Source organism: Notolepis coatsorum (genome assembly GCF_963971535.1).
Source record: "Notolepis coatsorum genome assembly, chromosome: 12".
NCBI classification, from domain to species: Eukaryota; Metazoa; Chordata; class Actinopteri; order Aulopiformes; family Paralepididae; genus Notolepis; species Notolepis coatsorum.
In genome coordinates this window covers 81,496,580-81,523,131 of record NC_140176.1, presented here as the reverse complement: position 1 = coordinate 81,523,131, position 26,552 = coordinate 81,496,580, and the positions used below count along the sequence as shown (strand labels likewise).

Sequence of the window (26,552 nt, the reverse complement as noted above, 5' to 3'; positions counted from 1 at the left end):
AAATAAAAATAAATCTTCTAACGAGGCCCCCCTTCTCGCGAGGCCCTGTGCAACCACACTGCTCGCACGCCCCTAGCGGAGGCCCTAGCTCTAGGCTTCCGGCGCTGATTGAGTTAAGTTGGAAACCATGGTTGGAAACCATGGTTACACAAGGTCACAACCCCTCACCCCGCCCCGCACTCTCCCCGCACCTTGTCTCTGTCACTTAACTCACTTTCTCACACCAGACCGCATGGTTCAACTTCAAAATGACTGAAAGCAGCAAAACAAGTGGATTTAGTGGGAGAAAAAGAAGAGAGGGAGGCATTATTGTTAAAGAATGTGCCAAATAAACAACAAGCCAATGTCGGCGCTAGCAATAGTAGCAGCTCGCCAAAACCACCACCACCCATGGAGCTACAACCATCACCACCTCCACCTGACAACGTTAACATTATTAACGTTAGCATTACCAATGCCACAACCTGACCGAGGGTAACGTAGCTCACAGTTCAAGCAGCATCTCACAATGGGTGTTCAAGGCATCCGATCCTGGGTTGTTTGTGGCCATAAACCAGGAGGCTCATGCTGTGATAATTGACAAGAGGGCCTGATTCCTTTCTTAACCGAAGGTCCAAGTATCCAGCCTCAACCCAGGGTAAAGGCTTAGGAGATAATAGTGTGCTTCCTTAGAAATCATATGTTGACCTGCCATCTTCCAAATGGGGAAAAGGTTTCCAGAGACTGGGCTATATATTCACCCTCCACAGGTCATATTTTTTGAAATTCTCTTTTTATTGATTTTCTCCAGGGTCCATACAAACAATGTCATGACTTCACATTAATTTATCTCAGCCTTCTGTAGTACAATTTTCATCCATTGTTAATGACTCCGAGTTAAAGTGCTGAAGTACAAGTACACACATGAGGACCAATACAGTCAATAACATCCTATACTTCTTTTTTTTCTAGACAAACAAAAGCAATAACCAAAAATAACAAACTAATATGTTGAGGTGCATCTTCCTGTGGTAATGATGTTCCTCTGATAGGCCACACTGTCTCCAGCAGCTGGAAGATTTGGTATAATGACTCCCTTGAGCTGGAGCACTGAAGAACATAATCAGGGTTTTCCAACTAAATTCTCTCCATACTGGTGAACTTGATGTTTTCCATTGTATTTCATATAAATCCTCCCATTCCTCTTCCGTTATATTTAGGTTTCCCTCCCTTTCCCATTTCTGTTTGACATACAATGAATTCCCTTTCGTCTGTTGTAATCCCCTATAAAGTCTTGAGATGTTTTTTTTTGGTTTGAGTTCGAGACATAAGCCTCTCTGAAGACTTTTAATAAAATATTATCCAAAAGCTTTTGTTTACTTCGCTTCAATACTTGCTCAATATAGTGCCAAACTTGAAGAAATCTGTAAAAATCTTCATTTTTCAAACCATGCTGCATCTTCAGATCTTGAAAGCTCTTCATGGAGCCCTGATGTAAAAAGGTACAATATGCTGCTAGGCCTAGAGTCTCCCACCCTTTAAACCTTACGTCCATTCTTTTGCGTACAAAATCTGGGTCATACGCACACCATCTAAAAACTTTTATGGCTTCTTTTAATTCATTTTGGGCTGTTACCTTACTCCACAACTTAAGTGGTAAACTAATCCATGGATTTCCCAACTCAATTAAATCATTCAACAAAACCTTATCCCCAATTGCAGCTTGAATTGGATACTCTTCTGTTACAGCCATCTCAATCTCCTTCCACCTGGCAAAATATTCTGGATTACACCAACACGTCAATGGTCTTAATTGAGCTGCAATATAATAGTCCTTCAAACATGGAAGTGCGACCCCTCCCCTGCTTTTTGCTAATTGTAGACTCTTGTATCTAATTCTAGGTCTCCGCCCTTGCCAAATGTACCTCGAAATAAGTTTGTCCCAATCCTGAAATGTTTGGTCAGGTAGGTCTAGAGGAAGAGATACAGCAATCTCGGCAAAATATTGATTTTAACCGATTCAATTCGAGTTAAGAAAATTCAGACAAGGTATTTGATCCCATCTCCTTATATCTTCCTTAATCTTTTGCTTTGCGGTTTTAAACCACTTAACTGTCACCGGGTCTTATAGGACCCGTTTTTGCACTCAGAGCACTTTGGCCTAGTTTTTAAGGCGATCCAATGCTCATTGGTAAACAAACATAGTGCTGAAAATATACACGTTGACTGATTTTCTGATAGTTAGGGTCTTTACTCTTGGCTACATTTGGGGAAAAAACCTACATGAATTAATACGGACTGTATTGATTGATTTATGGTGTGAAATTATTGTCGGACTCTGAGGAACATCACAGACCACTCTGAGGTTCTACTGAACATGGTCTCTGAGGAACATCACAGACCACTCTGGGTTCTACTGAACATGGACTCTGAGGAACATCACAGACCACTCTGGGTTCTACTGAACATGGACTCTGAGGAACATCACAGATGACTCTGAGGTTCTACTGAACATGGACTCTGTGGAACATCACAGACCACTCTGGGTTCTACTGAACATGGACTCTGAGGAACATCACAGACCACTCTGAGGATCTACTGAACATGGACTCTGAGGAACATCACAGACCACTCTGGGTTCTACTGAACATGGACTCTGAGGAACATCACAGACCACTCTGGGTTCTACTGAACATGGACTCTGAGGAGCACCACAGACCACTCTGAGGTTCTACTGAACATGGACTCTGTGGAACATCACAGACCACTCTGAGGTTCTACTGAATATGGACTCTGAGGAACATCACAGACCACTCTGAGGTTCTACTGAACATGGACTCTGAGGAGCATCACAGAACACTCTGAGGTTCTACTGAACATGGACTCTGAGGAACATCACAGACCACTCTGAGGTTCTACTGAACATGGACTCTGAGGAACATCACAGACCACTCTGAGGATCTACTGAACATGGACTCTGTGGAACATCACAGACCACTCTGGGTTCTACTGAACATGGACTCTGAGGAACATCACAGATGACTCTGAGGTTCTACTGAACATGGACTCTGAGGAACATCACAGACCACTCTGGGTTCTACTGAACATGGACTCTGAGGAACATCACAGATGACTCTGAGGTTCTACTGAACATGGACTCTGTGGAACATCACAGACCACTCTGGGTTCTACTGAACATGGACTCTGTGGAACATCACAGACCACTCTGGGTTCTACTGAACATGGACTCTGAGGAACATCACAGACCACTCTGAGGATCTACTGAACATGGACTCTGAGGAACATCACAGACCACTCTGGGTTCTACTGAATATGGACTCTGAGGAACATCACAGACCACTCTGGGTTCTACTGAACATGGACTCTGAGGAGCATCACAGACCACTCTGGGTTCTACTGAACATGGACTCTGTGGAGCATCACAGACCACTCTGAGGTTCTACTGAATATGGACTCTGAGGAACATCACAGACCACTCTGGGTTCTACTGAACATGGATTCTGAGGAACATCACAGACCACTCTGGGTTCTACTGAACATGGACTCTGAGGAGCATCACAGACCACTCTGAGGTTCTACTGAATATGGACTCTGAGGAACATCACAGAACACTCTGAGGTTCTACTGAACATGGATTCTGAGGAACATCACAGACCACTCTGGGTTCTACTGAACATGGACTCTGAGGAACATCACAGATGACTCTGAGGTTCTACTGAACATGGACTCTGAGGAACATCACAGACCACTCTGGGTTCTACTGAACATGGACTCTGAGGAGCATCACAGACCACTCTGAGGTTCTACTGAACATGGACTCTGAGGAACATCACAGACCACTCTGAGATTCTACTGAATATGGACTCTGAGGAACATCACAGACCACTCTGAGGTTCTACTGAACATGGACTCTGAGGAACATCACAGAACATTCTGGGTTCTACTGAACATGGACTCTGAGGAACATCACAGACGACTCTGAGGTTCTACTGAACATGGTCTCTGAGGAACATCACAGACCACTCTGGGTTCTACTGAACATGGTCTCTGAGGAACATCACAGAACACTCTGGGTTCTACTCAACATGGTCTCTGAGGAACATCACAGAACACTCTGGGTTCTACTGAACATGGACTCTGAGGAACATCACAGAACACTCTGGGTTCTACTGAACATGGTCTCTGAGGAACATCACAGACCACTCTGGGTTCTACTGAACATGGACTCTGAGGTCCACTGTTCAGGCGCGAGCGCTCTCTCTACCCGTCTGAGGAATTTTGCAGATGAAATTATTCAGTTCAGATACTGTATACAGAATGAGCAGGATAAGTCTTTTGCTGCAACTTCTCTTGAAACGTAGTTTGCAATCAACTTTCCCCAACATGTTTGCCCTCCGTATTTTCTTGACAGTAACAAACTGTGAAGGTGAAAGATCTCACAGATGGTAAGAATTTAAAATGAACTCAGGGGTGGCATATCAGAAATGTTTGCCCAGGGGCATATCAGTAGTAATAGTAATAGTAGTAGTAGTAGTAGTAGTAGTAGTAGTAGTAGTAGTAGTAGTAGTAGTAGTAGTAGTAGTAGTAGTAGTAGTAGTAGTAGTAGTAGTAGTAGTAGTAGTAGTAGTAGTAGTAGTAGTAGTAGTAGTCGAGCAGTACAATTGTATGGCAACATATATTTAGTCACTGCTAGTTTTAATTCTCAGCTAAATCACATTTGATGTTACACTTTGATTTGAAAGTTCAACAAACAGTGGATTATCAGCATATAATATATATATATCACCATTTGGTGTGGTGTGGTGTGGTTTAATTTGGTGTGGTTAGGTTTGATGTGTTGTGGTGTTGTCAAGCAAGGTTAGCCCTTTCACTACCACACTACAGAAGGTTAACCTTTCACTACCACACTAGAGAAAGGTTAACCATTTGGTAGTGTGGTTTGGAGTGATTTGGTGTGGTGTGCTTTTGTAGGGCCATAATGTATTATATACAAAATGGTCCCAGGGGAAAAGATCCAACTCACTCTGCAGCAAAGTGCAGGGCAGACTTCTTGTCTTTGGACTTGCGTGCCAGGCAGACCTGTCCCGAGAGGCCCAGCATGTTCTGCACAGAGTCATGGATCCCCAGTTTGCAGGCGTAGTGGAGGGGGGTACAACCTTCCCGGTCTTCAGAGCTCAAAAGCTCCTTTACACTGTTAGACTGGAGAACGAGACATTACAAACACATGCAGTCACAATGTGTGTGTACATGCTAAAACATGTACGCACAGGTGCACGCCCGCACTATGCACGTGTATGCATGCACGCACGCACGCACATACTGATATGGAAAAATGTTACTTGTGCTAAGTGGAAAATTACTGGATCGTGCAAAGGTCATCAATGCAAAGGCTATCAACGCAAAGGCTATCCTTTCTTTACTCAAAGCGACAGGAGAAATCCCACCGCGATACGCACAAGCACACACCCACACACACACACACACACGTACGTGCAAACACACACACACACATACACACACACACACACACACACACACACACACACACACACACACACACACACACACACACACACACACACACACACACACACACACACACTACACGTTTTTACTTTTCACATTCAGTTACACACAGAAAGCCCCTTCACTCTGACAGTGCTCTGTAAGTTCATGGTCTGTATCACATTCTAGCTAATTCAGATGGCCTCAACATCAGTGTAGCTCTTAGCAATGCTTTGAATGACTTTAAAGAAGCGTGGACTCAGGGAGCAGGTACTGTAATACACTTAACGTCGCCAGTCAGCCTTGAACTGACGCAGCAGGGCTCAAGGCAAGTCGTTCAAGGAAGGGAAATGAGCGGATTCAATTTCTTTAATGACCGCTCTCTCAAAGCGACGGTACACACATCTGATGGTTTCTAAAATGCGGTCTCTGCTGACCTGTAATATGTCTTCTGTGAGGTTTTTCAGACCCTTGGGCTGCAAGATTGCCAGGTGAAGAAAGTTACATCCGGATTTGTCCTTTACGTGCATATCTGCTCCTGAAACATGAAAGAGAGACACGGAAGCACGCAGGCATGCACGCGCATTATTTAAGCACCGTTTTGGGCGGAATATTCGCTCAAGGCCAGACCCAAATCAAGTCACTGGGTTTCAGCAGGAACATTTTAGTGTCTGTGATGTTTGAAGATATATATATATCATTTTTTTTTACACACACAGAATTATATACATCATACATATATATATAGGCCTGTCCCCGACTAAGGGTTTAATTTTGTATGGCCACAATTTGACGATAGTCGAACCCCTCCTGGCCTGTCAGGAGACAGCAGGGTTTCCCATGTTTGCGCTAGAAACCCCCAGTAGAGGTTGTGGGCGGAATTGAACTCACCTTTAGACACAAGCAGGGCCACAGTTCTCCAGGATCCACTGCTGGTAGCCAGCAGCAGAGGAGAGTGGCCGTTACAGTCTATGCTGTTAATGTCTGCACCCTATAAATACACAGAGTGCATTCAAAGGGTTAATTGCACCCAATTTCAGAATTCATACATACTGTAACGTTACTCCTAAGATCGAAGGAGGTTTAGAAATATTAGTGAACGTGAACAACTCTCTCCAAGTCATAAAAGGAAAATGTCAGGTATAAAGTCTGAAGCCGCTCCATAGACAATGAATTGGGTGGGATGTTATATCGGTGACACTGAGAAGAGAAGGTTCTGAATACATCGGTATGTTTCAGAACTGAAAGCACTACTATAGAATAAAACTAGGGATGTTCGATATTGGCTTTTTTACCGATACCGATATACCGATATTGTCCGACCAACACTTAATTTCCGATACCGATATCAACCGATACGGATATATGCAGGGTTTCCCCCCAAAAAATACGGAATCATTTCAGGTAATTAACATTACATATCTCTTGTTGTGGAATTAACACAACATTATGCATACTTTTGACAATGAATAAAATCTGAATTTGTTCTTACTTGCTTGCCTGGGTAAATAAAGGTTAAATAAATGTAAAAAATATGTAAAAATTGCATTTTCCTGGGCCATGGAAATAACATATTGAAATTCTTAATTAATTAACACTAGCACAGCCGACAAGGGGTCACATGACCCCTAGGCATTTTCAATAAATGTATCCTCATCACTCGGTCGAGCTCCAGCTCTGTCACTCAATGACTTTTCCTAAAAGTACCCGTTTTATCTGGCACGGTTTCTGAAATTTCTAAATGACTTCAGGAAAATGGAATTAGAACGTTATTTCAGCTATTTCTGCTGAGCGGCCACCTCCCTCCCTCCTTGACCCTCCCTCCCTTTCACTCTCTCCCTCCCTTTCACTCTCTCCCTCCCTTTCACTCTCTCCCTGCCTTTCTCTCTCTCCCTTTCTCTCCCTCCCTCCCTCTCTCTCCCTCCCTCTCTCCTTCTCCCTCCCTCTCCCTCCCTCTCTCCCTCTCTTTCCCTCTCTCTATACCTCCCTCTCCCTCCTTCTCACTTCCTCTCCCTCCCTCCCTTCCTCTCTCCCTTCCTCCCTCTCTCCCTCTCTCTCTCCCTCCCTCCCTTTCTCCTTCTCCCTTGCAGCTTTGAATGTTTTTTCGTTTGTGGTTTTAGGAGAGAGGGTTGTTCATCTTGACTAATATTGACTGGGCTGCCCTATAGTATATAGACTGTATAGTAACACAACAGCAGCTGTGTCTGTGTGTGCCTTATATTTACCATAGAAACAAGGTACTCCACCAGCTCGGTGTGGTCAAATACAGTGGCCCTGGAAAAGTAAACACACAGTTTAACCAGTCATATTGTCCCCCTCCATACCTACAAGAACATGGTATTGATTGATTGAAAACTTTATTAACAGATTGCAGAATGGGTACAATACAGTACGGCTCAATACAAACAACTGCTAAGAGGATGCAGACCAGAAAAAGAGGTTTGTCTTGTTTACATCAGGGTCCTCCATTGTACACAGTACATACAAGTACACAGCGAGACAGTCAGACAAAAGAGTCAGACATGGGTTCACTCTCAGAGCATGATACAACAAACGCATAGAACTCAGTACAACGGAATTTCGTAATCCTCAATTGCATCTTATTAGAATTACATGTTACACGATTACACGTTTATCAAGATCTACTCCCCTTTCCCTGTAATAACATGATCTACATGAGATTATGGAAGGAAGGAAAGTATTGACATGCTTTTTGATTGACACAAAAGATAAATGAATGAATGAATGCATTCTAATGACTTGCTCAAGCAATGCATGACTGAATGAATGGATGAAGATAATGGCATGATCAAATATGAATGAATAAAGTAATAAAATAAAATGCACAATATATTAATTAATTCATAAATGAAGATAATGACATGCTCAACAAATTAATGAATAGATGAATGAGTAAATTAATGAATGAAGATAATGCCATGTTCAACAGATGGATAAATGAATGAATGCATGCATGAATGAATAAAGGTACTGACATGATCAACAGATGAATGAATGAATTAATGTAATGGCATGCTCAACAGATGAATGAATGAATGTAATGGCATGCTCAACAGATGAATGAATGAATGTAATGGCATGCTCAACAGATGAATGAATGAATGTAATGGCATGCTCAACAGATGAATGAATGCATGTAATGGCATGCTCAACAGATTAATGGATGCATGTAATGGCATGCTCAGCAGATGAATGAATGAATGAATGAATGAATGAATGAATGAATGAATGAATGAATGAATGAATGAATTAATGAATGAATGAATGAATGGATGGATGGATGGATGGATGGATGGATGGATGGATGGATGGATGGATGGATGGATGGATGGATGGATGAATGAATTAATGTAATGGCATGCTCAACAGATGAATGCATGAATGTAATAACATGTTCAACAGAGGAATGGATGAATGAATTGATAAATGAATGAATGAATTCATAAATGAATGAATGTAATGGCATGCTCAGTAGATGAATGAATGAATGAATGAATGAATGAATGAATGAATGAATGAATGAATGAATGAATGAATGAATGAATGAATGAATTAATGCATTCATTAATGTAATGGCATGCTCAGTAGATGAATGAATGAATGCATTAATTAATGTAATGGCATGCTCAGTAGATTAATGAATGTAATGGCATGCTCAACAGATGAATGCATGAATGTAATGGCATGCTCAACAGATGAATGAATGAATGAATGAATGAATGAATGAATGAATGAATGAATGAATGAATGAATGAATGAATGAATGAATGAATGAATGAATGAATGAATGAATGAATGACTGACAGCAGCAGGACAGAGTGATGGAGCAGCCCACCTGTGCAGGGGAGTTTGACAAGCTCCATCAGTTAGGTTAATGATGTCTTCCACTCTGGTGTATGAGGACAACATCAGTTTCACTGCCTCAGTAGCTCCCTGGGTACACGCAAAATGGAGCGCTGTGGACTTGTCCACCTAACGGAGTATAGAGAGTAAAAGTGGAGTAATTTTTTTTTATAGAAAAAAAAAGTATGTACTGTGTATATATATAATAATACAGTAGGAATAAGCTGAGTTCCAAAGACAAATGTATTCCAAGAAAGGGTAGAAATAGCCAGTACAATGCAAGACGATTAAACTATTAAACTAGCTACTATTTACATTACTGTACATATGGGTTGATCAATAAAGTCATATCGTATCTTATATTATCTTATCTTATCTTGATGGTACAGTAAAATGCACAATGGGTTTTTCACCTGTCCATCAAAGTTTGATGTTTTCCTGCCAGCGTAAATAGTAATCCGTCCAATCAGTGATCGAACGTAAACAAACTGGGTAGTCCCACCACAGAAATAAAAGTGTGCTCTTGATGCAAGACACTAGACAACAGATAACTATGGGTTTTTACTGTAAATGTATTGGATTTGTTTATGTTGGCAATGTACAGTATGTAAACATTGGAGTAAAGTAGAGCTACTGTATATTCTGCTTCATAATGGTTTAACCTGTTCCACCCGACGGGACCGGATCCGGTCCCAAAATGGCATCTGGTCATAAATCAATATTTTTCAGAGTGATGCAAAAGATTTGCGATTTTAAAATCCAACGTATTCAAGTCAAGTCAAGTCAAGAGTTTTATTTGTCACGGCATACAAGTATACAATGAAATGCGGGTGGTCTTGCCCGTAACGATGTGCAATACAGTAGTAACAACATATAGTAGAATCCAATAAAACAACATTGTGCAATAAACATATAATAGAATCCAATAAAACAACATTGTGCAATAAACAGGTAACATAGTAGGGCATATCGGTATTTGTACATAAGTTATTTACAGAGCATGGAGGACATGCTAGGTCCTTTGGTAGTGCACACTGTTACTGTTACTATACTATTTTTAAAGTGACCTTTCCTTAGTGGCCATAAGTGTGGGCGTGTGCAGCATGAGTGTGTGCTTGCTCATGTTAAAGTGGCTGCTAGTGTGCGAGCGTGTACAGCGTGCTTGTCGTGTGTGTGCTCATGTGTGTTTGTGTGTAGAGAGTTCAGTGTTCAAGGCTCTGATGGCCTGGGGGAAGAAGCTGAGCCGAAGTCTCTCTGTCCTAGTAGCTGGGGTTCGCAGGCGTCTGCCTGACCTCAGCAGCTGGAACAGGCTATTGTTGGGGTGGTGAGGGTCTTTCATTATTCTGCAGGCTCTGGATTTGCACCTCTTGTTGTATAGAACCTGCAGGGGAGGTAGTGCAATACCCGTGGTACGCTCGGCTGAGCGCACCACTCTCTGTAGGGCCTTCTTGTCCTGAGCCGTGCTGTTTCCATACCAGGCAGTGATGTTTCCAGTCAAGATGCTCTCTACAGCTCCGGAGTAGAAGGACTGGAGTATCTTCCCAGATACTCTGAACTTCCTTAACTGTCTCAGGTGGTAGAGGCGCTGCTTCGCCTTTTTTACGACTGAGTCTATGTGTGTTGTCCATGTCAGATCCTCTGAGATGTGGACCCCCAGGTACTTAAAGCTGCTCACCCTGTCCACGGTAGCTCCGTTTATCCTCAGTGGTGTGTGTGTCACCTGCTGTCCTCTCCTATAATCCACGATCAGCTCCTTGGTTTTACCAATGTTCAGGAGCAGGCTGTTGTCCTGGCACCAGCGTTCCAGTACCTCAACCTCCTCCTCCTTCAAGTATTAACATCACTAACATGTCACAAAAGCATGTAGAATGTATATTATCATCAATACGTTAGTTTAGCAATAGGTTAAAAGTGCCATTAGATCGTTTTAAGTTTTCGATTTACTGATGTCTATTGCGAGACGGCGACCATTTTGGAAATTTTGAACCATGGGAATTGTAGTTATTTTGCGGCCATTTTGTGGAGGGCATAGCTGCCGATCAGCGTTGGCATTTTTCCTAACTACACTTCCTGGCAGATTCTGTGGGGGTTCAAAGTTCAGCGTTCTGAATGAATTATATCAATAACTGTTATTATTCGGGATAAAAAGCCACAAAAGGTAACGTTTTTGACAAATATTGAAACGCAGTTAGTTTCTCCTCCCTATTGTTAGCATGTAGCAACAATTATATCTGAAATTAGTTTCAAAATGGTTGCACTGTGGTGAAAATAAAAAGTACAGTACATTACAGTAGATATCATTATCTGTTCTTATGCACGCCTGGTGATACTAAATCCAAATTGAACTCGGGCATTTGAAAGATAATATATGTATATATATATATAAATGTGCGAATTGGCTATAATAAGGTAATTTATAAGCCTCCTATTCTATATTCTATAATAATATTTCAAATTGCATTGGTCCGGATGGGAGAATTCAGTACTGTATCTACAGAACCTTCTGTTTAATCATCTTCCCTTTATTAATTTCCTTAGATTTTTTTTGTACACATGATCTCAAGAAGGTACTGAACGAGTTCAGTGGCAGTTTTTTTATGTTTGGTCATTATTAGCATGGTGTTATTCACTGTCAAAGATGCAAAGAAAAATCATAATCCATATTCTCCTTTGTTTCATCACAATTTAAGCAAGCCTAGTAATAGACACAATATTTCTGACACTGTGAATACATTCCCTACCTACATAGATGTACCTAGATACCAAGAATATGCAAATGTCCATGTAGAAGTGGAGCAATATTCCATTTACCTAGGTATATATTTTAGGCGGATTTTCACCACGGGTGGAATTTAAGGCAGTTCCAAAGAGCAGTGTATAAAATACCCCACATTATATGGTGGAAAAATATCACAGATTGGAGCTTTACGTAAAGTCACCTTGTACTGTATCAGGTGTTCCCATCCTTTGTAGCTGTCTGTGTTGATAAAAATAAGAACTACCATACACATACCCTCTGTAATGAAACACAACCTGTACAAACAGTGTGCGTACAAACTACATATGCTCAAATACATAAACACAAAGGGATTGTGTGTACAAATTCTACAACGGTTGCTCACAATCACACACACACACACACACATGCACACACAGAAGCACACACACACACACACACACACACACACACACACACACACACACACACACACACACACACACACACACACACACACACACACACACACACACACACACACACACACACACACACACACACACACGCATCCTGGTGTAACATGAGAGGGACTATCCCTGGTATCTGAAGATGGGGGTGGGACTGAAATGCAGTTAATGAGATAACTAGCGGTGGCAGTAGAAGCCCTCTGAGATCCGCTTAGCTCCACGACGTAAGTGGAGGTAATTTGTATCAATTTAGTCATCTGAAGTTATTACCATACGCACTACTCCCGCTGTATCTCCGCTATGTACAGACAGAGTGGGGACCGTTCCCAGATGATGAGATTGACACAGTGTAACGCTGCAGAGATTCTTTGTCTGGGAAATTACTCTGCAGGTGGTGTCAAATGAGCATAGATTGAAAACCGATGGAGATCCCCCCGCCCGCCCGCTGGAATGATGGGGGAAGAGGAATGGGGTTTTCCGCAGCACAGGTGTACTTTGAATGCACATCATCTTAGGTCTGATTATCTAGCGCAGAGGAATAGAGTGGAGTGGTTCCCCCTGAGATGCGTGTGAGCTGTGCTTGTTGTTACATCGGTCCCTTTGGCGGCCAGATGTCTTCCATATGGCCAATTCTACACAATGCCCCCCCGTAGAAGAATAATAGTGTACAGTGACACCAACGTTTCTTGTTGAGCATATTGTGATTTGTTGAAAGGTAGAATCTGTAATGCCACCAAACAGCGACCTCTAGGCAGAATAGCCCTTCTTAGTGCCACTCTTTGTTTATATTTTTTGTTTCGGTCTGAATTGAATATATAGGGGAGGTGTTACAAAGGATCAGATTAAACCGAATATATATATTTATTGATTGATATATATTGCATAGTATTTGTATATCGTTTGATATCCCTTGTATATTCCTTGTACATATACACGGAATATCCCTTTAGCCCAGACCATAATATTTCATTCTCCTATTGGACAGCGGTCCACAGGCGCCAGAGCCATGCCTCCGGAGTCAGGTTCAAAGTCACCGTCAAGACATGTCTGGACATGCCCGGCCTTGCCCAGGGATACGCGACAGGAAATGAGGTTGGCACTAGTTTGTTCGCCGTGCATATAAATATGGCGCAGGTGAATACAGAAGCACTTAGTCAGAAGTCAGAGTTACCCAATAAGTTGAAGCCTCACCCACGATACTCCGTGCGGTGAAGTATGGCCTGTTTGGCCCCAAAATAGAGCATTGAGACCGCGTGCGAATTAATAACTGAATTGTCAGAGTTTGGCGCTATACCGTCGAGTGCGACATATTTCTATTAAGTCAGTAATAGTCTATTTGTGTATAGTGTATCGTGCGGCTAAAGTTCTACAGTGACCAGCATCACCAACGCTTCCTCGTACCAGCTAGAGTGCTTATCCAGGCTGGGCTGCTTTCATGGCGCTTTCACCCGAGGAGACCTAGACGAGAACCGTGTGGACATGTACACTGGATTAATCTACCCGACGACTACATAGCCCTTTGCGGCTGGATTATATTTGCTTTGGTCCTGTGATTTATGGAGCGGAGAATCGCCGACGCCTACACGTGTGGGATTTACCCTGTGAGGAGCCAGGTCGAGTCGGCGCCTCAGAGAGCCTGAGGCCGGCTAGCTTTCTTCACTGTGGAGCTACAGTCTACGGAGAACAGCTGTATTCGTCTGTGGATCAAGAGGCTATTGCACCGTCTCCTGTACTTGGAGTCTCCTTAGTCATCGTTGACCAGACTCTCTACTACCGACAGATCCTCTACCCCTGCTGGCTTACAACCGGGGGGACCCTTCCAGTATCTCCCGCTATATATTACTAGTGTACCATAGATATAATTCCCTAAGATTCAGGTTGTATAATTACCTCCTGCGTAACCAGAGAATGGACATTCATTATTGATTTGCCTACGCATATTCCTTTGCCTTATAAGCGCATCCAAAGTATAATAGAGAAGTATATTATGTACCTTTTGCTGCAATAAATACTTGATTATACCTTTGTGTGGAACCGATTCAATGTGGGAAGTGTTCATCATATTTATATATCATGTACTGTATGGCCAGTAATTAAAGTACATAAAGCGGTAGTGGTTTAATGATACCATACTTATCAATACAGTCAGGGAATTGTACCCCTCAGTTACAATTGGTCCTTCGAGCCGGAGGGTAACTAGTGTAATATTAATATAGTGGTATTAATATTGACATGGCCTATGATGAACACTCCACAAAACGGTTCTCCTAAAGTAGATCGCCCGCAGCATAGACGGCAGACACCTCAGTACTTAGAGGATTACGTTGCCAATATACTACCTAGCTTTCTACAGACGGTAAACGCGGAAAAAGTAGATAGTAAAATTATGTCCGACCCTATCGACCAGGCTACCCCGCCAATAGAGGCCCTAGTGGGTTCTAACGTAACTGACCAAGCTCACGGTAGGGACCAGGAGGGACCCGACATGACTTTACCCCCCGCCAAGACCGAAGAAGTAGTCCCCGGAGAGCTCCAGGATAAAGACAGCCCTCCAGGGATGGAACTCTACCCGCTACAAGAAGAGGAGAGCACCCCGGAGATGGATCTCCAGGACTCGCCGCAGGAGAACAGATCTCCAACGAGTACTGCCAGGAGCGGATCACCTCAACCAGCGTCTTCCCCCAGCGAGGCGGACAAGATGCTGGCACAGGCATTCCTCGCCAGCCTAGCAGCCTCAACAGAGCGCGATCGACTCCAAGCACAGACGCTTAGTGAGCGCGAACATTCTTCCATGGAAAGAGAACGCCTTCAGGCGCAGCAACGGAGCGACGAAGATCGGATACGTCTAGAGATTAGACGCCTTCAGACGGAAGAGAATATGGTAAGGGACCGGGCCGAAGCCCAGCGCGCCGCCGCCGAAGCCCAGCGCGCCGCTGCCGGTGCCCAAAGAGAAGCAGAGCGCGACCTCGCTCTCACCAAGCGCGAAGCCGAGCGCGACCGATTACAAGCGCAGATAATGGAGCAGCTGATCACCAGGGCAACACCCCCTCCCTCCGCACGGGGTTCCAGGGCCTCGTCAAGACAAGGGTCAAGGGCACCCTCCCCTACCCGATCAAGCGACCCTGAGCCCGACCACCAGAGAGAGCCTATACCCCCCTCCGAACTCTTTCCCCGACCGGTCCACGCGAGACCCAGCTACAAGGAAGAAACGGTCTACACCACGGAGAGGCTAAATAGACGACTACAGGATCTAGAGGACCTGCCAGAGGAAGAAGAAGAGGGAGAGGAGGAGAATCAAGCCCGACAGCAGCACAGTACTCCACAGGACCAGGAGGTCCAGTACAGCCCAGGCTCTACCCCCACGGCTCTGCGCTACAGACCCCCGACTCAATTCACGGGTGAGCTTGACGCACGACCAGCCCCGAGGAATAGCACCTGGATACGCGGGCCATGGTACCCAGCAGGTACCAGCCCACCAAGAGGCGTAAGAGGAGACTCGCCTAGGAGGCCTCTCTTCCAACGCTCACCGATGTGCCAGCCATCCATGGCATCATACATTGGCACACCGACATTTCCGGACTTCACCCACGAGAACAGAGCACAGTACACGGAGCTACGAATGTGCTTAGAGACAATGATGTCCGATGTAGCTGATGAACCGTACAAGTATGCTATCCTACTGAAGCACCTCAAGGTGCCCCGAGCGCACAATATAGCGCTGGCCTATGCCACCTCTACTACCCCATACACAGCGGCTCTAGCAGCACTCGACCAAAGATATGGACGCATATGGGACTACGTAATACAAAAGATAAGGCATATTGACCGCCTACCCCCAGCCACAGACAATCGCTCACTAGATGACCTGTCTATCAAGGTACAATCCCTGGTAGGGATGCTGGGGGCGCAAAGAGAAAAGGGTATGCACGAACTGTACGCGAACTCTAATGTCGAGAGGATTTTAGAGAAGCTTCCGCCCGCCCGACAAGAGCGCTTCAGGCGGCAAAGAGACCACCGTGATCCTAACGGTCCCGAGCCATCCCTCCTAGACCTAGCCGACTTCCTGGCGAGAGAAGTCAACAGCCTATGGTTGGATACGTTCATGCGGAGCACCCCAAGCTCCAGAGAGGGACCTAGGAGAGCAAACGATGGCCGAAGATTGGTGACCGTCATGCACCAATCAGAATCAGTACCGAGCAGCAAGAACCACAGTACCCCCTCGATGAAAGAGAAGTGGAAGATGGTGTGCCCGTACTGCGAAAAGGAACACTGGTTGTCACAATGTGACACGTTCAAGAAGATGACCGCCGACGAGGTGAGTCAATGGATAAAGTCCAACCGACGCTGTTACCGATGTGCGCGCAGTCACATGGCAGCCGATTGCCGCTTAAAGAAGAGGTGTAGTCGGTGTGACGGAGCCCACCTAGATGTCCTACACGACAGTAACAGAAGAAAGCCTGCACCCTCAAGCAGCACAAAGGCAAGTGTTATGTACATTGACCCCGCCAGCAGCGGGGGCGCCCGGGTGCTCTTAAAGGTGGTCCGCGTAACACTGAGTTACCAAGATAAGGTCATGGACACTTACGCCGTCCTTGACGACGGGTCAGAGAAGACCCTTCTCCTCGCGTCCGCTGCGGCCCAGCTGGGGCTGCGGGGGAGCGAAAACCAGATGACGATTCGGACAATAAGAAGAGATCTAAAGACGATAAAGGGCGAGAATGTCTCCTTCACTATCGCAGCAAGCGGGCAGCCAGAGAGACGGTATAGGATTACTAATGCTTTCACCAGCCAAGAAATAGGCCTGTCGCAGTACACCTACCCCATCGCCAAGCTGATGGATAAATATGTGCACCTGCGTCAACTACCTATACCGCTCATAGACGGTGCCACCCCGACCCTGCCGATAGGCTCCGACCATGCAGACCTCATCGTCCCGATTGACCGGGTCCACACAGGGCCCAGAGGCTGTCCTGCAGCAGTCGAGACCCGCCTAGGATGGACATTACAAGGCCCCCTCGCTAAGTCTCTTAACCGAACAGCAGCCACTAACTGCCTCCACTCCAGAGTGACAGAAGAAGACACCACCCTCCTACAGCATGTCGAGAGGCTATGGACACTAGAGACAATGCCCTTTAAGAACGAAAGGAAAGACATTCGTTCCAAGGAAGACATTTACGCTATAGCCCTCCTCGAGCAGGGTACAAAGAGAGTCAAAGTCAACGGAGTGATGAGATACGCAACTCCACTCCTGAGGCGAGAGGGTATGCCTACCTTCTACGCCCCAAAAGAAGCGACGGAGCGGTATCTATTGAACACAGAGCGGCGCCTAGCCAAGGACCCCGCTCAAGAGGCTGTGTACCGCGCTGAGATTAACAAGCTAATCACAGCGGGACACATAAAGAAAATTGACATTAAAGAGGCCGATCAGACGACCGAATCATGGTACGTGCCGCACCACAAGGTCCACCACAACGGCAAGGATCGTATTGTGTTTAACTGCAGCTACCAGATCGGATCACAAAATCTGAATAAAGAGCTCTTGCCCGGCCCAACACTCGGCCCCTCTCTACTAGGCGTGCTACTACGCTTCCGCCAGGACAAGGTGGCTATCAGCGGCGACATCAAAGGGATGTTCCTGCAGGTGAGACTAGTGGAGGAGGACAAGCCCCTGCTGCGGTTCCTATGGAGAGAGAGGATCGGAGATGAGCACCCAGCCATCTATCAATGGGAAGTCCTCCCTTTCGGAACCACATGCAGCCCATGCTGTGCTACGTTTGCACTACAAAAACACATTGCAGAGGACCCAGCAGCAGATGAAGAGGTCCGACAAAGTGTGACAAATAGTTTCTACGTGGACAACTGTTTACAAAGCGTCTCGACGCCAGAAGAAGCCGAGGCTCTTCTACTCAAGCTCCGCGCCTCCCTGATCAAAGGAGGCTTTGATCTCAGGCAGTGGGCCGGCAGCGACCCGCAAGTACTGCGCAGCCTCTCCCCCGAGGACAAGGCAGCGAGCAGCGACACCTGGATGGCGACCATCCCAGGAGAAGCCCAAGAAATGACACTAGGACTAGTCTGGCGCTTCAAAACAGACTCGCTCCATTATAGACACAAACCCCTGACCAAAGAGCAGGGAAGGTCGACGGCAATACCGACCACCAGACGGAGTGTATACAGAACACTCGCCAGACAATATGACCCGTTGGGATGTATTCTACCTTACACCACCAGGGCAAAGATGATTGTAAGAGCGCTATGGGACAAGGACCAGGGCTGGGATGATCCCATACCCGAACACCTTGCATCCACATGGAGAGAGTGGGAGACGGAACTCCGCTCACTCCCAGGTGTCAATATACGCCGCAGCTACTTCCCACCCACAGTGAGGCCAGAGACATGCAAGATGGACCTGCACGTATTCAGCGACGCCTCCGAAGTAGCCTACGGTTCGGTGGCCTACTTGCGTGCCCGAGAGGAGGGAGGAGAAATACATACTGCTTTCATCCTGGCTCGCTCAAGAATAGCCCCACGAAAGCAACAATCTATCCCGCGTCTAGAGCTCTGCGCAGCCCTAGCAGGAGCGCAGCTCGCCACGTTAATCCAACGTGAACTCACCATCCCGGTGCAAAGAACAATCTTGTGGTCAGACTCCACGACAGTACTCACATGGATCCGGTCTGATTCGTGCAGATACAAGGTCTTCGTGGGAGTCAGAGTCACCGAGATTCAAGAGTTAACAGAAGTAGCGAGCTGGAGGTATGTGGACACCAAACACAACCCAGCTGACGTCATCACCCGGGGAATGTCCCTGGATGACCTCACCCGTCACAACCTCTACAGTGACGGACCAGAGTTTCTCAAGCTCCCCGAAGAAGAGTGGCCTACACCCACCCCACGGGAGGCGAGTAAAGAGGAGGCCGAAAACAAGAAACCTATGTTCTGTGGATTGAACACACTCGTCTCCACAGACCCCGACATAGACGATTGCCTCACCCTAGAGAGTGCGCAGCTAAAGACATTTCTGTGGCACCACCCAGAGGTTCAGCCCACGACTGACATTTCAGCAGCTGACTACGAAGAAGCAGAACTTCTTCTACTACAACGAGCTCAGAGAGACTCGTTCCCCGATGAGCTAGACTGTCTACAGGGAGCAAAGCCCGTCCCATCAGACAGCAGACTGCTCCACCTAGCCCCCGAGAGCGACGCCCATAATCTCATCAGAGTGGGTGGTCGTCTGCGGAGAGCCCCAGACTTACCGGATGACGTCAAGTACCCGATAGTCTTGAACAGCCGACACAAGGTCACAGAGCTGATCATAAAGAAATACGACGAGGATGTGCACCACGCAGGGGCAGAGAGAGTCTTCGCGGAGATCAGACGTCGTTATTGGATACTGCAAGGGAGAGAAGCAGTGCGGCGCTTCCAGCGAACCTGTCTAGACTGTCGTAAGTGGCGAGCCCAGCCCAGTATACCCCGGATGGCTGACCTACCTCCCTGTCGCCTCCGACTCGGCGACAAGCCTTTTCACTCCACCGGTATGGACTGTTTCGGCCCGCTGTATATAAAGAAAGGAAGAGGAACCGAGAAGCGGTGGGGTATTGTATTCAAATGCATGACCACCAGAGCGATACATATCGAACTCCTTCCAACCATGAGCACAGACTCATTCCTTATGGCCTTCCGAAGATTCACATCACGGAAAGGAAAACCGTCTACATTATTGTCTGATCACGGGACAAACTTCAAAGGCGGAGAAAGAGAGCTGAGAGAGAGCTTCCAAGCTATGGGCCCAGAACTTAAGACCCACCTCGCTCCATCCCAGATTGACTTCCAGTTTAATCCCCCGAACGCACCTCACTTCGGTGGAACTTGGGAACGAGAAGTACGTTCTATAAAGACAGCCCTGTACGCCGTGCTTGGGGCCCAGACCGTGGCGGAAGAAGTCTTAATGACAGTCCTCACGGAGATCGAGGGAGTATTGAACTCAAAGCCCCTCGGTTACGTCTCAAGTGATGTAGCAGATGTCGACCCAGTCACCCCCAACACACTCTTGATGGCGCGGCTGGACCCCGCGCTACCCCAGACAATGTACAGGCCTGAAGAAGCGAACGGCCGAAGAATGTGGAGGTACAGTCAAGTATTGGCTGACAAGTTTTGGAACAGCTTCCTACTCCACTACCTACCGTCTCTACAGACCCGCCAGAAATGGGTGAAAGAGAGAGACAATTTGACAGAAGGAACAGTCGTCATGATTATCGACCAGTCACTACCCCGAGCTATGTGGCCGGCTGGCCGCGTAAGCAAAGTGATCACCGGTGCCGACGGAAAGGTCCGAGCAGCTGAAGTGCTCGTCCAAGGGCGGACCTACACCCGACCCGTGGCGAGGCTAATAGAACTGCCAAGGCTCCCTGATACTATCGATGACGACCATGACCCCATGACTTTGTGAACTGACTGACCCTCACAGCAGACATTGAGTAGTGGACAGTGCGGTTAATCTGTCTCTGCTTAGCTAATTAGGTGGGACTAATTAGGGTGCGGCTGTTACAAAGGATCAGATTAAACCGAATATATATATTTATTTATGGATATATATTGAATAGTATTTGTATATCGTTTGATATCCCTTGTATATTCCTTGTACATATACACGGAATATCCCTTTAGCCTACTATAGCCCATAATAGTTCATTCTCTTATTGGACAAAGGACCAGGCGCCAGGGGACCAGCCCCTGGCGTCAAGTTCAAAGGTACCGACGAGACATGTCCGTACTAGCCCCGGCTCCGCTCAGGGATACGGCTACCGAAATGAGAGTGGCACTATTTGTTCACCGTGCATATAAATATGGCGCAAGTAAATGTAGAAGTCCCTTAGTCCCTTACCCTTCTTCCCAACTTAGTAACAGAACGTGAAGCCTCACCCACGATACGACGTGCGGTGAAGTATGGCCTGTTTGGCCTTAGAATAGCATCGAGACCTCGTGCGAATTGATAGCTGAATTGTCAGAGTTTGGCACTGTACCGTCGAGTGCGACGTATTTCTATTAAATAATAATAGTCTATCGTGTATGGTGCATCGTGCGGTTAGAGTTCTAAAGTGACCAGCATCTCCAACGCTTCCTCGTGTTATCTAGAGTCTTATCCAGGTTGGGCCGACCACATGGCGCTTTCATCCGAGGAGATCTAGGCGAGGACCGAGGGACGTGTACACTGGATTACCTACCCGACGACTGCTGAGCCCTAAGCGGCTGGAATATATATTTGCTTTGGTACTGTGATTTGTGGAGCGGATAATCGCCGACGCCTGTGAGTGTTGGATTTACCCCCGAGAGGAGTCAAGTTGAGTCGGCGCTCAGAGAGACTGAGGTCGCCTAGCTTCTTCTTCATTGTGGAGCTACAGCCTACAAGAGAACCAAGGTGTATTCATCTGCGGATCAAGAGTCTACTGCACTGTCTTCTGTACTTGAAGTCTCCTTAGATATTGTTGACCAGACGGTCTACTACCGACGGCTCTCCTACCCCCCCTACCGGCTTACAACCGGGAGGACCCCTTCCAGAATATCCCGCTATATCATTAAGTGTACCATAGATGTAATTCCCTAAGAGCCAGGTTGTATACTTGCTTCCTGCGTAACCAGAGATTGGACATTCAGTGTTGATTTGCCTACGAGTACTCATTTGCCTTACAAGTGCATTCAAATCATAAATGTAATAGTAAATATCATATGTACCTTTTGCTATATTAAATATTTGATTATTACCTTTGTCTGGAACCGATTTCATTGTGGAAAGTGTTCATCATATTTAGATATCGTGTACTGTATGGCCAGTAGTTAAAGTACATAAAGCGGTAGTGGTTTAATGATACCATACTTATCAATACAGTCAGGGAATTGTACCCCTCAGTTACAACGACCATGACCCCATGACTTTGTGAACTGCCCGACCCCTCACAACAGACATTGAGTAGTGGACAGTGCGGTTAATCTGTCTCTGCTTAGCTAATTAGGTGGGACTAATTAGGGGGCGGCTGTTACAAAGGATCAGATTAAACCGAATATATATATTTATTGATTGATATATATTGCATAGTATTTGTATATCGTTTGATATCCCTTGTATATTCCTTGTACATATACACGGAATATCCCTTTAGCCCAGACCATAATATTTCATTCTCCTATTGGACAGCGGTCCACAGGCGCCAGAGCCATGCCTCCGGAGTCAGGTTCAAAGTCACCGTCAAGACATGTCTGGACATGCCCGGCCTTGCCCAGGGATACGCGACAGGAAATGAGGTTGGCACTAGTTTGTTCGCCGTGCATATAAATATGGCGCAGGTGAATACAGAAGCACTTAGTCAGAAGTCAGAGTTACCCAATAAGTTGAAGCCTCACCCACGATACTCCGTGCGGTGAAGTATGGCCTGTTTGGCCCCAAAATAGAGCATTGAGACCGCGTGCGAATTAATAACTGAATTGTCAGAGTTTGGCGCTATACCGTCGAGTGCGACATATTTCTATTAAGTCAGTAATAGTCTATTTGTGTATAGTGTATCGTGCGGCTAAAGTTCTACAGTGACCAGCATCACCAACGCTTCCTCGTACCAGCTAGAGTGCTTATCCAGGCTGGGCTGCTTTCATGGCGCTTTCACCCGAGGAGACCTAGACGAGAACCGTGTGGACATGTACACTGGATTAATCTACCCGACGACTACATAGCCCTTTGCGGCTGGATTATATTTGCTTTGGTCCTGTGATTTATGGAGCGGAGAATCGCAGACGCCTACACGTGTGGGATTTACCCTGTGAGGAGCCAGGTCGAGTCGGTGCCTCAGAGAGCCTGAGGCCGGCTAGCTTTCTTCACTGTGGAGCTACAGTCTACGGAGAACAGCTGTATTCGTCTGTGGATCAAGAGGCTATTGCACCGTCTCCTGTACTTGGAGTCTCCTTAGTCATCGTTGACCAGACTCTCTACTACCGACAGATCCTCTACCCCTGCTGGCTTACAACCGGGGGGACCCTTCCAGTATCTCCCGCTATATATTACTAGTGTACCATAGATATAATTCCCTAAGATTCAGGTTGTATAATTACCTCCTGCGTAACCAGAGAATGGACATTCATTATTGATTTGCCTACGCATATTCCTTTGCCTTATAAGCGCATCCAAAGTATAATAGAGAAGTATATTATGTACCTTTTGCTGCAATAAATACTTGATTATACCTTTGTGTGGAACCGATTCAATGTGGGAAGTGTTCATCATATTTATATATCATGTACTGTATGGCCAGTAATTAAAGTACATAAAGCGGTAGTGGTTTAATGATACCATACTTATCAATACAGTCAGGGAATTGTACCCCTCAGTTACAGGAGGTGTTGCTATCGCTGACCACACCTCAGACTCTGCCAAGAAGAGAGGCCTAGAGAAATCCCCACTATAATAAGTTACTATATAGTTATATGTATAATAGAATAGAATATATATATATTATATGCTATATATAATATAGTAACTCTTGTCAGATCCTGAGGTGTAGCCAGCGATAGTAACCCCATCCCCTATCCCTATAATTCAACTCCAACCCATATCAGAAAGTGTAATACCAAGCAAGGCTCTTTTGCCTAGAGGTTGCTGTTTGGCGGCATTACAGATTCTACCTTCTACCCTCACATATTGGCATGTAACTTGAGAACCGCTGAACGGATTTTGTCGCCTGAAAGGCCAATCAACAGGCAACAGATATGCACACCCGAGCTGCTAGAGGTCGGCAAAGTGGTCAAATCGTCCTCAAAGACGGCCAGTATATGCCAAAAATACCTGCTGCTGGTCAATATGGGCCCCAGTAGCTATGCAGAGGTGGATGGTCTCGATGTTCCCGCCACGCACAGCCAGGTGGAGGGGACTGCTGTGGGACTTGTCCAGAAAATTGATGTGTTCTTCTGCTGAGTGGCCCAACTGCTCTCCTGTCAACCAGCAGGACATAATGGAAAGTAAAGTAAGCTTCATTGTTTTGGTTGCTATTTGGGAATGTTTTTTTTGATAGATTATGTTCCCCAGACTCTATTTCATGAGACACCTTGGCTTAGGCTGTGTAAAAATACTTTGCTAACCCCCGCATAAATTCCAAAAACCGAGTAACGACAGAAACCAAAAACAAATATCTTGTTCCTCGACTAAACATTCCTACGACGATGACACATGGCCGGTAGACCTCCGACTAGAAGGTAAACACTGTCAGTCATGGTGTGCCTGGATTGTGTACGAGCTATAGCTAGCGTGAGCGTTCTGCTGCAGAGCGGATCAGGAGCACCAAGCACCACTAACAACCACTTACACATACAAAGGTTAACTATAATAAAACCATCGTATTCCTGTCTATATATGGTGAACATATACAGTCAGGTTTTATTATATATATATATATACTGCAGAGGTTTACTGTAGTAATTCAGTATTTCTATAGTGGACTAAAGACTATGGTATTCCAGAGGTTTTTTCTTCCTGAAAGAGACTAAATACTAAAGGCTGTATGGTTTTACCATTGTTTCTCTATTGTGATTCACTGTAGTATGTCTACAGTAAATGTGTAGAATTAAAGTTATTTTTGGGTAGGCATGAGTATGAATGGGGCCCAAATCTGACTGAAAAAAAGCCCCCTAGGATCCTTTGTACTTCCATAAAGAAAAGCACCCCTGAGAGGGTGTCTATTGATGCCATTTTCGTATATTGATATAATTGACCATCTTCTCTACTTGAGATAGGGCAGGACGTACATCAAAACAGAGGTATACTGTATTTAATGAAGGGCACCCCCATCCCTCCCTGCTAACTTGTATAGATGTGGGTGCCTGACAAAAGGCCTGGAGCCGCACATACATTTCCAAAAGCAAGGTGACTTTCTACTAGTTGCCCATTCAACGTTCAACTTTCTGACATCGTAGGGGGGGGGGGGGGGGGGGGGTATTACTGTGGAATATCCTGTGGATACCAAACAGAGAAGGTAAAGACGACAGTCATCCAGAACTATTTTATTGCACTGTAAAAAACAGATTTTATATGTCTGCACTTTATGTGCTCATTTTATGTCTATTCTATTCTACTATTTTATTGCACTGCACTATTGCACTATTTTACTCTGTATATTTGATCTTACTCTTTTTATTATTGTCTATTTAAAACTGAATCAAACCATAAACAAGGTGGCCTGTTGGGATGTTAGATCCTAACACCCCTTCCTGACAGGCAGCGACGCGAGCGAGCGTGATTGCGAAAATGATTATTTTAAATGATAAAATGTATTCGTTTCAATCATCCTGATCTGCCGCGAGCAACAGCGAACTGAGCGGCGATGTCGTTCCCCCCTCAAATATTCGCTCGCTGTGTCTCTAGTTGAGCGATTACGCGGCCGAGTCCCGCCCCTAAACACTTTTTATTGGTCAATAATCGCAGGCTGCTTTGCCCCTGTGTGCTTCCAGGTAACACACACACACAGACACAGACACACTCGGACCGGACCGGACACGCGCCGCCTCATATCCGGACGCGTGAACACTTAAAGGGGAACTATCTTATAAATGGCCTTTTTGAGTGTTTAGCATTGTTTCCTAGCTATGTGAACTTATATTAATATGATCTATGTCTCAAAATTCTCATATTGGCGCATTCTTCCAATTCTCCTCTCACAATATTCACCCTCACTGAACTGAGTCATTTGAAAATGTGCCCTATATGTGATGTCATAAAGACACCGCTGCATGTTAATGTTCAGGCGAAGACGACGCTGCGCAGTGGTTTAGGAGCCCAGGCTCAAAACAGCTCGAGATCTTGAGGTAGAAAAATGCTGTTTTTGAGGACTTGATTAGAAATACAAAACAATGAATAAAAAAAATATATATTACAGAGGTGTTCCATAGACTCACAGGAATTGTGTAAAAGTGCCCAAATAGTGAAAGAAATAGTAAAATAGTTCCCCTTTAAGGTAACTAACATG

The 26,552-nt window shown here is 45.5% G+C and overlaps 1 protein-coding gene across 1 annotated transcript in view; it reads right to left on the bottom strand.

Moving 5' to 3' along the window:
* The window catches only part of trpa1b (transient receptor potential cation channel, subfamily A, member 1b), a gene marked incomplete at both ends in the record, with an annotated part of 185,226 nt that overhangs the window by 76,808 nt on the left and 81,866 nt on the right, over nucleotides 1-26,552 (bottom strand). The window contains 6 exons of the mRNA XM_084325910.1: nucleotides 5,024-5,199; nucleotides 5,943-6,043; nucleotides 6,397-6,496; nucleotides 7,731-7,779; nucleotides 9,362-9,498; nucleotides 24,380-24,525. Of these exons, the coding sequence (XP_084182036.1) occupies nucleotides 5,024-5,199; nucleotides 5,943-6,043; nucleotides 6,397-6,496; nucleotides 7,731-7,779; nucleotides 9,362-9,498; nucleotides 24,380-24,525 (709 nt within the window). The remainder of the gene's footprint in view (nucleotides 1-5,023; nucleotides 5,200-5,942; nucleotides 6,044-6,396; nucleotides 6,497-7,730; nucleotides 7,780-9,361; nucleotides 9,499-24,379; nucleotides 24,526-26,552) is intronic.